Genomic DNA, 17,640 nt, shown 5'->3' on the forward strand with positions numbered 1-17,640 from the left:
AGGGACATCAGGAAAGCCTTCTTGTAAAAGGTGAGATTTTAACTGGGATTTGATGGAAGGCAGGTAAGGCAGGAAGTGGAGATGAGGCTAGCCAACAAAAACTCATGGAGTCTAATCTTCTGCTAGAATGCCAGTCCTGTAGTGAACCTAGACAGCTAGGTGGTACAGTAGGTAAATCCCTGGATCTGGAGTCAGGAAAACCTTGGTTCACATCTGGCCTTAGACATTTACTAGCTCTGTTACCCTGATGAAGTTACTTAGCCTTTGTCTGCCTCAGTTTCCTAAAATAGGGATAATAATAATAATAGGGACAAGCATAAGCATTGATTTGGTGTCACCTATATGCCAGGCAAAGGCACTTTTTTTTACAAACATTATGTCATTTGATCCTTACAACAAAATGGTATCTATGTAGGTATGTGTATGTTTGTATGCATGCTCAGGTCAGGAGGACCTGAATTCAAATCCAACCTCAGTCACTTTGGACAGTGTGACCCTGGACAACTCATTTAACCTCTATTTGATTCATTTTCCTCACCTGTGAAATGAGGATAGTAACAGCACATACTTCCCATATTTGTTATGAGAAACAAATAAAAGAATATTTTTAAAGCTCTTAGCACAGTGCCTGGCACATGGTAAGTGCTATATAAATGTTAGCTTATTGTTATTCTTAATTTGATATTTATCTGATATTACTTGTATATTATATTTGTTATAGTTACATTATGCACTTATATAGCATGATAGTGTGTACCTCCCAAATTTGTTGTGAGAATCAGAGGATCAAAGGAGACTCGTGTGTGTGTGTGTGTGTGTGTGTGTGTGTTTCTATACTTATGTGTATGTGTACATGTACTGGCAGCTACTTCCTTGTGAGGATAAAATGAGATAATATTTTTAAAGCTTATAGCACAGTGCTTGGCATATAGTAGGTGCTTAATAAGTGCTTATTCTCTCTCTTCCCTTCCCTTCCCTAATAGCTTATAGATATCTTCAGCTGGAATTCCTGTTGGCATCTCAAACTTAACCTGTCCAAAATGAAACTCATACAATTCTCTGCAGCATAAATCCGTTTGTCCTCCAAACTTCTCCTTTTTTGTTGGGGGCTCTAGGTTTATATCCTTGGGAGTCAGCCTGTGACTCTCGGTTCTCCCATTCTGTTCTCTCCTTTTATATGTCAGTCTTCCTAGTTCAGGCATTCATCACCTCTTTCCTGGACTATCATAATAATTCACTAATTGTTCTTTTTGCTTCTAATCTCTCTCCAATCCTTTCTCCACACACCTGCCAAATTCACCTAATTAAGCTGCAAATTAGTGTAACTTTTCTATTTAAATACCTACTCACAGATATTTATTTTCTTTATTCACTTTTATATTTCAAGCTCCTATTACAGTATGTTTTTCAAAACAGGAACTTAATAAATACTTGGTGAATTTGATTAAGAATAGTAATTCATAACAGTTTTATCCTGCCTCCTAGGGTTGTTCTGAGGAAAGTGATTTGTAAAGTATATATAGCATTATATAAATATGAACTCTTACTATACAAGAACATGGTGTTGCACAGTGGTTTCATTTATTATTGCAGAAGAAATTTGTGTTCTTGGATAGGAGGATACCTGTAGCTTTCTGTGCAAAGATTACCTTAACCCTGATGTCTTTGATCAAACAGATTTCTTTTTAACTATTGTAAAAATAATTGCTCACCTCTTCTTTACTGTCCTTGAATAGGGACTGTTTTCTCTTATTTTTTCCCAGTCCTCTCCCCCTTCTTCCTGTACTTCTTTTTCTTTTTAGAAAAAATATTTTTATCTGTCTTAAATTTCTGCTGTCCTCTATCACTGATTGCCTGTGTACTGTTAGCAGTTCTGAAAAAGTTATTTAAACCAAGGCTGAAGTCTTGGAGGTGGAAGCTGCTACTAACAAATTGTCTTCGTTGTTGAGCTATTAATAAATCTTTTTCTGTTGAGTTTGGCTACTTGCTTTATTTGGCTTCCAGTCTTGAAGACCCTCTAGAAGGAAGAATACCTCCAGGAGGGCCAATTCCTTCTTTCTTAAGAAATTCCCCAACAGGTAATGTACTGGATATCATCATATAGATTATAATTTATTTATCTTCCACTACAACTGTGAGGAAAAATTAAGTGATTTGGTTAAGTCCATGAAGAAAAATAAGAAGAAAGAATGTTGGAAAGTAATGCTAAATTATAATTCATAATAGAGGCAGCATAGTATGTTGTAAAGATCTATAGCTGTGGAAGACCTTGTTTCCTGGGCCTCAGTTTCATCATCTGTAAAATGAGAGGTTTGCATTAGATGACCCCTGAGATTTTTTCCAGTTCTAAATCTGTTACTCTATGTATTTTGAAGTATATTTCATTTACTATTACTTTATCCTCTGGTGTACTGTGCTTAATAATTTTTTCATTCATTCATTCATTCTGAATTCTTTAGCACAAATTTCAAAAAATGCTTAAAATTGCATTACAATTTTTATTGGAGTAGATGTGTCTAATCTTATGTTTTCTTATGTTGTAGACAAATTATTCTAACAGTTTTTGCTCTAAGTAGGAAAAGTCCTGAGCTTCTTTAGGATAGAGGTTTATTTTAAAACTACTTGGTAATTACCTTGTTAACTTGTGCCCTGAAACATGAATAGTGATATCCTGTGTAATTTTTTACTCATAACTGTAGGTATGCTTTTCATATGTGATCCTTTTTTTTGGCTTTGCTGAAATTCAGTTTTCAATATACCTGTTGTTAGGCAAAGCAAGCTAGGTAAGACCCTCCTTAGACTGTGAACTTCTTGAGAGCAGGGACTGTGTTTTGCCTTTTTATCTATGACACTTAGTGCAGTGCTTATTGCACAGTAGGCCCCAAATAAATACTTGCTGACTGACATTGACTGGAGTATTTTTTAACTTACGCAGTAACTGCAGTGGCCAGATAAAACTGTACCAAAAGGTACTTTATTTGACTGTCTACAAGATCCTAAAAATCATTTTATCATTTGTGCCATGAGTTTTTCTACTTTCTAAGCCATAATGAGAATGCTAGACTTAAGAAATCCAGAAATAGGACTACAGATATGTACTTGATGATTTGACTTTCTATTTTATATGTGCATGACTTTTCACTAAATTCATAATTCTCTGGTTAAATTTACATTTAAGCTAATTCCTGAATTAAAATGCAGATATTCTTTCTGTTATAGGAGTATTTATTCACTGTAATATTGTAACTTAAATAGTGCTGATCTATCGGTTCACCAGTGGCTAGGGAATTAAAGACTGTGACTTTTATTATGCTTAGTTCTTTGATGAGATTGTAAATCAAAACTTGACAACAACCACTGCTATATGAATAGACTGCTGTTTTAAAGCAGTTTTCTGTCTACCTCCATCTTCGTGATTGGTAATATATGTAATGATTCTCAGGTGATCAAAGTTTTAGGATTAGGATTTTTTAGGGGTTTTATGTTTATTTAAAATAATTTTCTTTAGGATAATGTCCTAAAAATTTAGGATAATTTTTAGAATTATCTCTTTACATTTTAGAGATTATTTATGTTCAGTCTGCAGAATGTTTTACTAATATGAGACCCAAGTAAGAAGCCCTTTTATTTTGAGAGTATGCCATGACATCTATTATTGAAACAGATTTATTTTTTTATTTTGCTCCAAGCAGATTTTTAAATTCACTAGATTCTTTCTTACTATAAAAAACTCATTTCAGTACTAAATTTAAAAAATAGAACATTCATTACCAAAGAAATTCTTAGAAGTTCTTTTAAAATAATAAAATTCCATGATATGTGAATAAAGTTTGGTTTTAGAAAACTCCTTAAATTCCAAGCAATATAATACAAAGCTTATTGGCTATGCCTAAAGAAACCTAGTTATATCCCTTTATATTTAATATCATGTTCTTTCTAAGCAGTGCTTAGTGCTTTTAGTTGTAACAAAAGATGACTTAAGTTCCTTTCCCCAGTATTTTAAACAAAATTTGGCATCACTTGATGTGTTCTTGATATCTGACAGAAATATTGGCATCCCTCAACTTGACTTCTGAGCAACGCAAGAAAGTTAAATAATAAAAGAAAAAAAGTGTGAAGTGACTGGTTTCCAGCCACACACATTCTGGCCTGTTTTCCCTCATAAATATTTATTAAATTGGTCACTGCTCTTTAGAAATGGAAAATACAAATGGAAAATGCAGTTAGAAAAATAACTGACACTAAATTTGCAGATGATATGCTTCTTCTGAACCTGCTGTAACATAGTTTACTCATTAGTATCTTTCATTGCCACTCTACTGTATTAGCTTATTTAAAAAATGTCAATTTCTGTGGTTTTGGAGTAAATTGTTTTCATAACTAAACTTAATAGTTACTATATGTAGCTCCACTTTGATGCACATCAAAACTTACTATCACTTTAAACTGGTAGCAAATACAAGGAAAATCTGTGTTTTACTTAGCGTAGGGAAACATCTTCCATTAGTGCAGTTCACAGCCCATCTTTGGTGTAGTAGATACAGACTTTGTTCTCTTACATGGCTTGCATAGGGTTACATGGCTAGTCAGAGGTGGGATTTGAATTATGAGCTTTCTGGTTACAAATTCACTTCTCTACTATGGTCTCTTGCTTCTTTCTGTCTGGTAGAATATCTTTAGAGACCTTTGTGTTAGTCAATAGGCAGATTTAAAAGTAAAAGAATTCCAGTGATATATTCTAAGGAACTCCTAGAAGGATTTCTCCCTCTATTTATTTTTTTGCATTGAATATGGTGACTTTATTGATAGTATACAATATAGGATTCTCAGCTTCTCCTCCATACTAGGGGTGTACATTCGGTCAAGGATGTGAATGGAGTATGGGTTTCCCACTATAGGGACATGGGTTAGGGATGTGGGCTCCTTAGTTGTAGAACTCCTTTTCTGGCCAGGAATGAAGATTCATGACTTTCTCCTTTGCCTCTTGGAGTCCCATGTGAACTATGAGGTCTACTACACTGTGTTATTTTCATACCAGTTGTCATACCAAGAAATGAGACTGACAGAATGGCCCATTGAGGGCAATGCCAACACCAGCATCAAAGGTAGAAAAGTAAGTGTCGCTATTAAAGTCACAGGACACAACTTGGTCCTCTGTATGGCCCTAGATGACCTTCAAAGGTCTTTTTGATGCTTGCTTCACCACTTTCTTGATATAGTATTTGATATTTTGGGCTGACTTCTTCTGTACTGCTTACAAACATGTTCAAATCTCCCCATTTCTTAAAAAATCTTTAATTGACCCTGCTATCACTTTAAGGTAAGGGTTCTTAACAAGAGTTTCACAATCTGTGCTTAGTTGTCAGAGAGTATGGGAACTTGAATGGGAAAAAAAATTACATGCTTATTGTCAGTAACCTTTAATTAAAATGTAACTTCATTTCCTTAAGTGATTTAAAAACATTATTCTGATAAGGCAGTCCATAGGCTTCACATTGCCAAAGGGGACTGTGACACAAAAAAAGGTTAAGAACACCTGCTTTAAGTATTGTACTTTATCATCCACCTATTTTAAAGCTAAATTCTTAGAAAAAAAACTGTCTATACTACTTGCTTTAATTTATCCTCCTATTCACTTCTCAACCCTTTACAGTTTGGTTTCCTACCCCAACAATTTCTATTGAAGTGCTATAGACTATATATAGACTTCTATTGAAGTTTCCATAGAAACTGCTTCCTAATAATTGTGAAATTGAAGGTCCTTTTTTCTGTCCACATCCTTCTTGAGCTTTCTTCACTCAAGAAGCAGACTGGAAGAATAAGCAAACGGAATAAAAAGATCCCACTATAAAAAATTGTTATGGTAACAGGCAGGATCACAACATAAACCCAGACGAGAATGACACTAAAACATCTACAAGCTTCAAAGTAAAACAGAGCTTAGTGAAAATTCAACTAGAATTTCTGGGAGAGATGAAACAAGAGTTAAAAGACTTAAAAATGTTTTTAATCAGTGAAATAAGAGCCAAAAAAAATGGAAAAGAAATGAGAGCTATGGAAGAAAGAGTTGGAAAGAGAATTAATAGTTTAGCACACATTGTATGAAACTTTCCCCAAGCAAGAAACTCCCTGAAAATTTAAATGGACCAAACAGAAACCAGTGACTTCATGAGACAATAAGAAATAATAAAGCAAAGTCAAAAGACTGAAAAAAAAAAATAGAAGGAAGTATAGAAGTATAAGATACCTCATAACAAAAAGAAGAGGTCTGGGGAAAAGATCAAAGAGAAAAAATTTAGGAATCATTATACTCCTTGAATTTTACGATCAAAAAACAATTCATAGACATCATATTTCAGGAAGGTATAAAAGAAAACTGCCCAGATCCCTTAGAACCAGAGGGCAAAGTGAAAATAGAATCTACTGATCACTTCCTGAAAGAAACATCCAGATTAAAACTTCCAGAAATATGATAACCAAAATGAGCTTCCAGGCCAAAGAAAAAATACTTAAAGCAGCCAGAAAGAATTCATGTACTAAGGAACCATAGTTAGGATCACACATAATTTAGTAGCCACTCCCATAAAGGAGCAGAGAAATGATTTTTCTAGGAGGCAAAGCATATATAGGCTTAGAGCCAGGAACATCTTGCAAAACTGAGTATAATGCCGTAGAGGAGAAATGGAGCTTTATTGAAAAAGAAGACTTCCAAGTATTCCTGATGAAAAACGACCAGAGCTGTATAGACTTTTTGAAGGTCAGACATAGGAGTTAAGATAAACAAAAAAGTAAGCATGAATGAACAAGCATAAGCGTCTAAACAAGGACAAATTGTTTACATTCTAATATGGGTAGAGGAAACATATCTCTTCTGTCTCTTATCAATCTCAGGGGTCATAGAGGGAGTTGTAGAGATGACTAGGGGTTGATTCTCTTATGACTCGATGACTTTTAATTAACAGTAAAAAGATGGAAGACAAACATACTAGGAGGGGAAGAAGGGGAATAAAGAGTAAGGAAAATTACATAATCAGGATGTACAAGTAGAGGTCTGTGTAAACAAGAAGGAAGAGCTGAAGTATGACTGAGACTTGAACCTCCTCACGCTCTGACATACACACAGTTGGGTAGAGAAATACATTTCACTCCACAAGGAAGTAGATGGAAAAAGAGAGAAGGTAGAAAGGGGAATTAGAAGGAGGGTAGATTAAGGGAAGACTTATTCTTGAGTAAAACAAGCTAAGGATATGCAGAAATATTTGTAACTCTTTGAGGTGACAAAGAAGGGTAATCTGAGGCAGTGTCCCTTGATGGAAGAATGATTGAAACAGTTAGGGTGCATAAATGTGATAGAGTACTATTGTGTAATAAGAAACGATGAAGGATTTGATTTCAGAGGAAGACACTTGTATGAACTGATGCTGAATGAAATAAACAGAACCAGGAAAACAGTTTGCATACTGACAACAATATTGTAAAGATAAACAACTTGAAAGAATTAGGAATTTTACAAAGCATAATAACTAACCACAATTCCAAAAGACTAATGGTAAAACATGTTACCTACTTCCTGATAGAGAGATGAAACAGTTGGGTACAGAATGAGATGTGTGTGTATGTGTGTCTGTGTGTAACATATAGAAAGAAATATTGAATCTGACTGGTATTCATTAAGTGGTATATGTCAGGCACTACATTAGGCACAGAAAGACAAAAATCAACAAAATCCAAACCAGATCCTGTGTTCAAGGAATTCACTCTTGAAGGAATTATCCCAGAAGGAATCAGGGGAAAATGTGTACACAGATAAGTAAATATACATTTATATATATATGTATATATGTATGTATGTGTGTGTATATATATATATATATATATATATGTATGTATGTATGTATGTATATATATATATGGGGAGGGAGTTTCAAAGAGGACCAGCACCTCTGGTGTGAGAGTTTGATGATCCCTTTTCAGGGCTGCTCATCCATCTTTGGTATCCACCTGGCTTTCAGTTGTCCCCTGTGGCTTCATGAAGCCACATTCTGACAAACCATCTTGGCAGATGGGCAAACCAGGTTGAGAGTAACTGATGGGCCACAAAACTGTTGGTGAATTAGGGGATGCCTACCCTAAGCATGTAAAGATTTCCCTTGGTGAAATGGGTAGATGAGAACCATTTGTTCCACAGATCATGAAGGGAGCTGCTGCAGATACTTAGAGCTTGTTCAGACAGTGAAGTGTCTAAGGTCTTCCACTGCATCTCACGCCACTACCAGTCGTATTTAGTGTGTCTTGCCACTAAACTTCAATGATTCTGGAAGAGAGAATGATGCTGACAACTTTGTGCAACTCTGCCTCACTTAAATCCAATTCACGCACGCTTTAAGTCATTGTTCCATGATGTCATTGGTCTTTGAAAATGAAAAACAGCTGTGTGTGTGTGTGTGTGTGTGTGTGTGTGTGTATGTGTGTATACACATACAGAGAGAGGTTGCTCATGTTCATCATTAGTCCTTTGCAGTCATGGTTAGTCATTACTTTCTTTCATATACATTTACAATCCAGGCACACTGTCCTTCTTAGTGAAACTCATACCAGATTCTCCAACTTCATTTCAGTGCCTTTCTATTGACCTTGTCCCTTACCTTCTTCCCCTCTGCATCTTAGATTCCTTAGTTTCCTTCAAAGCTCAGCTCAGATGCCACATGAAGACTTTCTATCACACAAAGCTTGTCTTCCCTCCAATAGATTGTCTCTGTATGTGCATGTCTTTTCTCATATGAGCAAGAATGTTTCACCTCTGTCTTTACATTCCTAGTACTTGCACGTAGCAGTCTGTTGATTGATTGATTGATTGATTGATTGACAGATGGTTATTGCCAGCAGAAAACACAAATGGCATAATGCAGAATTTGTTATTTGTTTTCACTTTATTGATTTTTCAGGTTTGACAATTTGTGGACACAATTGCCTCCTTACTGCAGAATGGATGTCTGCCAGTAAAATAGTATGTCGAGTGGGACAAGCTAAAAATGACAAGGGTGACATTATTGTCACAACAAAATCAGGAGGTAAAGGAACCTCTACAGTGTCTTTCAAGCTTCTCAAGCCGGAAAAGATCGGTATGATTTTTATCCTATCTAATAGGGGAAACAAGTAAAATAAAAAAGTCTTTTAAAAAAATACTCAGTTTCAATTATATTTTCTCTGAAATAAATTTGAAAAAATTTTCTCAAATTTATTTCAGATTCTTGTAATTAATAATTTATGTTTATTTGTACAACACTGGGGTTTAAACTTGCATTTTGTGTAAGAGAAGTGCTTGAACAAAGTAAGACAGTATTGTAAAAAAAGACACACATATATTAACATTTAAACCTGGGTAACAGCTCTTTGTTCCTCTCTCTAGAAAAGGGTCATAGCATGATGGATTTGGAGCTGAGGACTTAGAGCTCATTTAATTCAACGTCTTATTTTGTAGATGAGGAAATTAAGGCCTAGGTATCACACACTTTCCTAAAAAAAAGTATATTTATGCAACTTTATTTTTCATTCTTGGTCAAAACATAACTTGTCTGCTTGTAACATGGGTTTAAAAATTCAGAAAATTAAAGCTTAAAAGCTATTTATATTATGGATCACTAACTAGCACCATAAACTCAAAACTTCATATTGGATAAAGCCTTCTGAGATATTCTTAAGTCAGCCGCACATACCTAAATCTTTCTCAGCAGTTTTTCCAAAGCTAGAACAAATCCAAAATACTCAAGCAGCACAATAGGACTGTCTTATGTCTCTGTATTTCATGGTACCTCTTAGTCTTGCAGACTTGTCTTATCATATTTGATACTGAAAAACTATTTATATTTTGATGTACAGAATTTTTTTAGTGAAAAACCTAGTGAGGAAAAGTCTTTTTTTTTTTTTTTTTTTTGGGAGAGCAAAGTATATTGCTTTTAAGATAACTTTTCCACAGGAATTTTAATTTTTCTTGTCTGTTGAAAAGTGTTAAGTGAAGAAATGAATTGTAAGGTGTTAACTTTGCTATTGAAAGCTGCCTTGATTAGATAATTAGTCATGATTGTAATTTGTTCTAAAATTTCCTCAATATTAATGTTACTTCATACACATGTTACATGTGGGCGTTAAAAAAAATTAGAATAGCAAGAACTAGAAAGTCTTTTGATAAGTCTTTATTTTATTAAGGATATGTGCTTTGTTTTCTCTAGGTATCTTGGATCAGTCTGCTGTCTGGGTTGATGAAATGAATTATTATGATATGCGTACTGACAGGAATAAAGGAATTCCTCCCTTGTCCTTACGTCCTGCTAATCCCCTTGGCATTGAGATTGAAAAGTGAGTACCAGATACATTCACTTATTTGTTTATTTGTTACTTTTAGAATGGATGTAATTAATGGGAAGAAAAAGAAACAAACAAAAAATACCCCAAAATACATTTTGTTATATTGTATTTCTTTCTAATAAAAGCTAAGTGCTATTTATAAAATCTAATGGGTTTTTTCCTGTAAACATCCTGATGAGTTAAAATTTCAGGCAAAGCTTAACTGCCAATTCCTTTTAGCTTTTTTATGTTTATGTTTGGAGAACCAGTAAGCGACCTGAAAGTTTAATCCCTACCATTTTAGATGTAAAAGTGCTTTGATTTTATTCATTACTTACGTCAAGCTTGAACATTTGGTGAAAGATTTTAATACAGAATCAATTTAATACAAAATCAATTTGCTTCTTGCTCATTTGATTTTCTAACAGAAATATTATGACCATATGGTCAGAATGAATCTTTAAAGGTCATCTTATCGCTAAGCAAAGAGATGCTCTGAGAACAAACCCCTCCTAACCTTTAACTTACAGAACTATTCTAGACAGTTCCATTTTTGGAAGTCACTTTCTCCTACTTATGTCTTCTATTTTAGAGTTTAGCAGCTTGTATTGTCACTGTAGTCATCTTTTTAACTTAAAATCAGTTCCTGCAGTATAGAGACTAAATTTGATTTTTACTTTAGAACCCAACTTCCTTCCTCCATTCTAATGGTGAGAGCTTAGCACATACGTGACCCATCAGTACTTTGTTAGACCTTCTATGTGCTCTTCAAGGTGGTGACCACCTCCAGAATACAAATTAGAACTCAGTCATGCCTACTTGTTTATGTCATCCCGTAAAAATCCTCCATGGGATGTCTGTCATGCTCTGTGCTTCATTATAGTGATCCTTATATTAAAATGTCAGCCATTTCATCATGGATTGACCTGTGTTTCACTAGGCTTTGGAGAAGTTTCAAGAGAGTTGTTTCAGTTATAGATATAGAAGTTGAATCTTAGAGCTGGAAGGGATCTCAGCTCCTCTAATCTAACTTTGATATTCCAAAAGCAAGAAGCTTGTTACTTCCCTAAAGTCACATAGTAAGTGGTGGAACTACAGCCAGAACTCAGATCTCCTAACTCCCAGCTTACTATTTTTTCCTCTGTACCACTATGGTTCTGAGTGATCTCTGAGGAATAGCCTTTTAGGAGTGAATTTGAAAACTTAAAGCTAGAAAGAGTCTTGAAGAAAACAATAATCATAATTAGAAATTTAGAAAAATAAGGTCCAAAGTAAAAGTGTGATCCAAGTGCCTGTACCATAGGATGCTCAGAAATGTCAATTGATAGGCACTTGGAATACTCATCCTGCAGCAGTTGACTGTGGAAAATATGCTAGGCAAAATGGCATGATTCTTTCCAAAGCTTTCCTTGGTAGTATAGCTTACAGAACAACAAAACCTCAGAGATACCTCCTGATGGGAACTCTTGTAATAAAGGAGTAAGTTTTGATTGAATTTTTCAGACTTTGGAATTTGGTATCCAGGATTGCCATTCTTCAGAAATCTGGCATATAGGTTGTAGCTTTCTCTCTATCTTGCTCCTGATTAGACTCATGTCTACTTCACTTATGACTTTTTACCCCTTCAGTTTTTATTGTTTCTGGGGGACTCCATTTGTTCCTAGAGTCACACTGGAGTATTCATCTGGCCCTATCTCCCATCATTTGTTCCCCAAAGTGACTCCTAGTAAAATCCATTGATTGTTAAAGCACCTCTTGGTTAGGAGTAACCAGTGATTGATGGCAAATAAAGGCCTCTTTTTTCTCTGTCTTTTTACTCTCCCTTTTGCCACGCTTACATATGCACTATTCCTTGCTCTGCCTTCTAGGAAAATTTGATTAAATAAATATTAAAATCATATATTAATATTATTATATATTTTACATATATAACATTAAAATTTAGGGAAATGTAAATTTATTGAAAAGGAGATTTAAAGAGGAGAGATTTAACAAATGGTATCTCTTTAAAGCTGTCACAAATGTGGGTAATAGTCTTCACTGGAAGAAGGCCAAGGATCTCTTCTCTGGAACTATTCAAAGGAGAAAACTGGGTGAGGGAATGGAGAAAAAGAGGTCAGAAAACAAAAAACAAAAATGAGGACAGGAAGTGAGTATAGAAATTGAAGAAGTCTAATACCATCTTGCCAAAAGCAATTTCTTTTCAATTCCCTGTTTTTAACAATGCTACATCTAAGAAATCTACTCAGAATTTTTATTGTTTAAGCCTTGGTCTAAAAGAGGGGAATTTTATTTTAAAGAAATAGAAAACAGTTAAGGCAATGTTAAAATATGAACCTATAGTTTTATTTCACTGAGGTCACTTAATAAAGTGAAAGTTTTAGATTTGTTAGAGAATTGATGGATATATATTCAGATTTTTATTCCCAGAGACCACTTTCATTTATTTTTTCAAAAACCTTGAAGTTTTCTTAGTAAAATCATTTGTAATTGCTTTTAACTAGTTGAAAGTATGGAGATAATCTATTTTTATTTTTCCATACATCATCATTGGAGGAATAGCTAGGTTTTATCATATTTGCTTGGTGAAACATATAAATTGAAAAGGTTTGGAGAATTATGGTTTGAGCAAAGTGGGTACTTAAAATAAAGTGCTTAATATACTTATGATAAATTACCAGATTAAAGTGGTGGGACCGCCTCTGGAAAGTAGATGGATTAATCCTCAATAATTGGAATGCAAATGTTTATGGAAATTTTCTATGACAGTCAAAAGTACAATGTGGAACAATGAGGTGTCACACAGTTTTGTGGCCAGCCCATCTGAAAATGAAAAAGAAAGTGAGAGTTGCAAACTACAGTTTCCTTGTTGCCTTTTAGTATGAGTCAGAGTTTAATAAATATTTTATTGGTGTACCCAGCATGCATGCTGTCGTCTTTCAACCCACAAGTTTAACAACTGGTATTTATTGGCCTCCTTTCACTGTTAAGTCCGTCATATTCCTAAAGCTTTAACTGCTGTTTTTGCACACATGGTGCCTTGATACTTGTAAAAATGTTACTAATTGTTAAAAAAAAAAAAACCCTTAACTTTGAACAGAGACTACAGTTTACTTGTAAAAAGTCTATATTTCTGATTTATTATGCTGATTGTCACAAAGGTGTGTGTGTGTGTGTGTGTGTGTGTGTGTGTGTGTGTGTTGCTTATATTGTGATGGTGACAAATGTCTTAAACTGAAGAAGATAAAAGGTTAAAATTAGGTTAAATTTATATTTTGCTTCAGTCTTAGGAGATACTGTAGAAAGTTGCCTTGTATAAATTTTGTAGTGAAATTCATCTTATGTTTCTTAGCTAAACCAAGTTTTAGTAACATTTATCATTAGAGAATTACACAACTTTTAGGGGAATCAAAAAACTACTGTTTCCTTTTGTTTTTCTTATGATTTCTGCTAACCTTTGTGAATTTATCATCTGGGAGTACTAATCTGCAGCATTACATTTTTTTCAAGTGCTTGCTGAGCCAGAGTTCTTTGTTTTTTCCCCTAAAAAATGGTATATTTGTTGTGTTGTTATAGAAATTCAATCAGACTTCCTGTCCTTTAAATAGGAGGCAAACTAGAATTTAGAGGAGGAAAGGCAGCCATATAAACATTATTACTATGATGTGGAGAAGTCAAATGCCCTTGCTAAAGATACTTTTCAGAAATTGTACAGGAATTGTGGTTTATAAGATTAGTTATGCTGTAATGCCCTGATCTCTAAACCAGTCTATGTAAGGAATGAGATTAAATAATTTTGAATTCATAAAACAGTGAAAAAATTTTTGTCAAAGCTTGACCATGACTTAACAATTTAGAATAGACACACAGATACATATATACATGCACATGTACACACACACAAAACAGTCAGTGTGTTTACTGTGTGTTTTATCTTAATATCTGCCAAATTATGAAAACGTTCTCCACAGCTCAAACCCAAAGCAAAGCAACTGCAACCTGACTTTACTATGTGCTTTGTGGTTGGAAATGTGCTACAGTACTGTTTGACATTTCATGTGCTGCATGGACAGCTACCATAGATCAGTCTTCAACATGGAAGTAAATGCTGACATTAAATACGTTCCAAATAGTTCAGTGTCCCTCTATTCAGCACAGATGCTTGGATCTTTGAATGACCTTATTCTAAAAGCATTTAAAAGACTTAAGACTGAGGCTATACTGCCACCTAATGGAATAAATATTATATTGGGGGGGGCAGGTGGAAGGGTGTGAAGGTGACAGAGAGGAGAGGAGAGAAGAACAAGTTGAAGGTAAGAAATTATGTTTCTTGGATCATTAATAAAGTTAGTTTTTGTGGAAATTTAATAGATATATTTGTCTAAATTTCACAATAACTAAGAATTATAGCAGCAGAATTAAAACTGTTATAATTGGAAAAAGAGACAAGCTAAATCATAGTAAATTATCAAATACTTTAACATTGCTTGTGAAATCTATGCATCTATTTTTACCAGACTTTTAAACCTTTATTCACAGGGTTCAGATTCAGAAAACTAGATATTCCAACTCATGCTATTTTAAGGTTTGTCCCCATGATGTCCATTATTTTTAGATATGAGGACTCCTTATAAATATCAGGAAGTTCCATGGATCCCACAAAATAGCAATTATACTCTAAGTAACAGTAGTTTAAGAAGATATATAATGACAGTGCTTGACAGATTCTTTACAGTTACTCCACAGCTTTCTAGTGGTCTGCACTCTCCAGTTTAGGATTCATTGATTTATCATATTCTGTATCAAATTAGGAACACTGTCGAAATACGTCTTTTTCTGCCCTCTAGTGAAAACATCTTGTAGTCATTCTATTTTATTATCTTACATATCATCTAACTAGAAAACTTAATTCCCCTAAACTCACTACGAGAACATGGCTAGAATTCTCTAATTCTTTTGTGGGGGAAGGGAGCAACTCACATTACTTTGGCAGTTTTCTAACTATATTCAAATCACTTCACCATTATGCCTGGATGAACTGTGTTATTCTTCTTGCCTATCACCACATCCATCATCCCCTGAAGATTAATCCTGGACTGAAGTAGGTCTCCCTGGTCACTACTTCCCTATGCTTGTTGTCTTTCCCATTGGTATGTAAACTTTTTGAGGGTAGAGATAGCTTTGATATTTTATTTGTATCACTAGCACAGTACTTGGCACATTGTAAGCAATTTTTAAATTCATTTTATGTAGTTCTATAGCCTTCCTAGGCTTTCACTTATCCTTCCTTTTTTTTTTTTAAATAAGGTAGCTCTTACTGCCAACGTTAATCCCTTTTCTTGTACCCTTGATATCTTGTCCCTTCCACTTCATTATTTTATCAATCATCTCATCCCTTTTATCCATCTCTATTTGTGCCTTCACCTTTACCCAAAGATATACTCAGGTCTTTCTTATCAATAAGGCAAGAAAGAAAAAGGAAGAAAAAGGGAGGGTGGGAGGGAGAGAGAAAGAGAAACTAAGCCCATCTTACTTCTTTGTCTTTTATACTTTATCAAACTAGCATCTAATTTCTTCCCTGTCTTCTGTATTGCAGGGAAAGGAAGAAGGGAGGGCAAGGTATGGCAAAAGTTAGTAGTTTGATTTAGGTAAAATGTGTGTTTGTCCTTTGTTGCCGAAGAACACCATGCCATCAGAGAAATAATGACATGACTTGCACCTTGTTTTTTTGAGTGAGGGAGGGCTGTGCAGGTCACCAGCCTCACTTCTCCAGAGCCATCTGAGTGACTAGATATTCATCAGGATGACTGGAGATGACCCAGGATGAAGCAATTGGGGTTAAGTGACTTGCCTAAGGTCACACAGCTAGTGAGTGTCTAGTGTCTGAGGTGAGATTTGAACTCAGGTCCTCCTGACTCCTGCACTGGTGCTCTATCCACTGCACCACCTAGCTGCCCAGCTAAAATGTATACTGTTTGATGGAGAAGAGTAGTATGATTTTCTGTGGCATAAAATACCAGAGAAAGTAGTTTGTATTTTACTGTCTAAGTGGGAGCCAGTGAATGTTTATTAAGTTGGGAAATGCAACAGAATTATACATTAGGTAGATTAAATCAGCAGTCATGTAAAGGATGAATTAGTGAAGGGAAAAACTGAAAACCAGAGAGACTTATTTGAGGGCTATTGAGGCAGCAGATTATGGAAACCTGAATGAAGGACAATGGAAACAGAAAGGGAAGGGACAGACCGTTACTACTAAGTGCACGTTGTTATATTTTTTCTGATTTTTGTTGAAGGTTGCTTTCTGATTTATTGGGTGACTATGGGTAACTCACTTAATGATGCTTTTATTTCACCATCTTTTAAAATAATGTTGATGTGTCTGCATTTCCCTGTCTGAAAGGAACATTGTGAAGCTAAGGCAATATTTGTAGAAAAAACTTAGAATTTTTAGTAGAAAAATACTGTGGAATCAACTTAGGATTCAATCTTAGAAGATAAGGACTTAAGTATATCTTTGTTTGATTTAATATAAATAATAATTTGTTTTATATAAATTATTTCTACCCCAACTGAATATCTAACACACAGTTCTCCCAAGCTTGGAATGCATTTTTTCCTTACCTCAGCCTCTTAGAAGCTCTAGTTTCCTTTGAATTGAACACAAGGGCTACCTCTACTGTGAGGCCTTTCCTATTTCTGTTGACTGCTATGGTCTCCTACTCTAAGATTTGCATTGTATTTGTTTTGTATATGTTGCTATACGTATATGTTGTCTCTCCCAGTAGAATGTAAGCTCCCTAAGGGCAAGAACTACTTTTGGAGTTTTTTTTGTCTTTTCATCCTCAGTGTCTGATGGAGTTTCTAGGAAGTAGTAGATATTCAATAAATGTTTACTTATTTATTCTTAAGAAGTATATGTGTTTTTAAGTGGAATTTATTACAAAATGAAATGTAATCATATAGTACACTAAACTTTTGACTTTCTATAATCTTAAACGAAAATTTGTCATTCTAGATAATTAGTTTTTCCAAATAGCATTTATCTCTTCAATAACCAATATTATGAAAATAAGCATGTTTGCTTTTTTTATCTTCTAAACTTTATCATATAGTTCTTTGACGTCTTAAAAAAGCATACGTATCATAATTTTGGTTTGGTTCCTCAAGTTTTCATAATATGTATCAGTTGTTGTAATATGCTGTAATATGATAATACTTCCGTTGTTGTTGGAGTATAATGGTGCTGTCTCCTTTATACTAAGTGGTTTTCTGTTGCGATGCTTTTTGAATTCT

General features: G+C 34.6%; 1 protein-coding gene across 7 annotated transcripts in view; it reads left to right on the forward strand.

Moving 5' to 3' along the window:
- The window catches only part of EXOC2 (exocyst complex component 2), a 250,636-nt gene that overhangs the window by 46,072 nt on the left and 186,924 nt on the right, over positions 1 to 17,640 (forward strand). For all 7 annotated transcript variants that reach the window (XR_011965863.1, XR_011965864.1, XM_072603658.1 and 4 more), the window contains 2 exons: positions 8,946 to 9,122; positions 10,230 to 10,356. Coding sequence is in view for 5 of the 7 variants with exons in the window: in XM_072603658.1 (XP_072459759.1) it covers positions 8,946 to 9,122; positions 10,230 to 10,356 (304 nt within the window). In the remaining 2 variants the exon portion in view is untranslated. The remainder of the gene's footprint in view (positions 1 to 8,945; positions 9,123 to 10,229; positions 10,357 to 17,640) is intronic.

This window comes from Notamacropus eugenii, chromosome 4 (assembly GCF_028372415.1).
Source record: "Notamacropus eugenii isolate mMacEug1 chromosome 4, mMacEug1.pri_v2, whole genome shotgun sequence".
Classification (NCBI taxonomy): Eukaryota; Metazoa; Chordata; class Mammalia; order Diprotodontia; family Macropodidae; genus Notamacropus; species Notamacropus eugenii.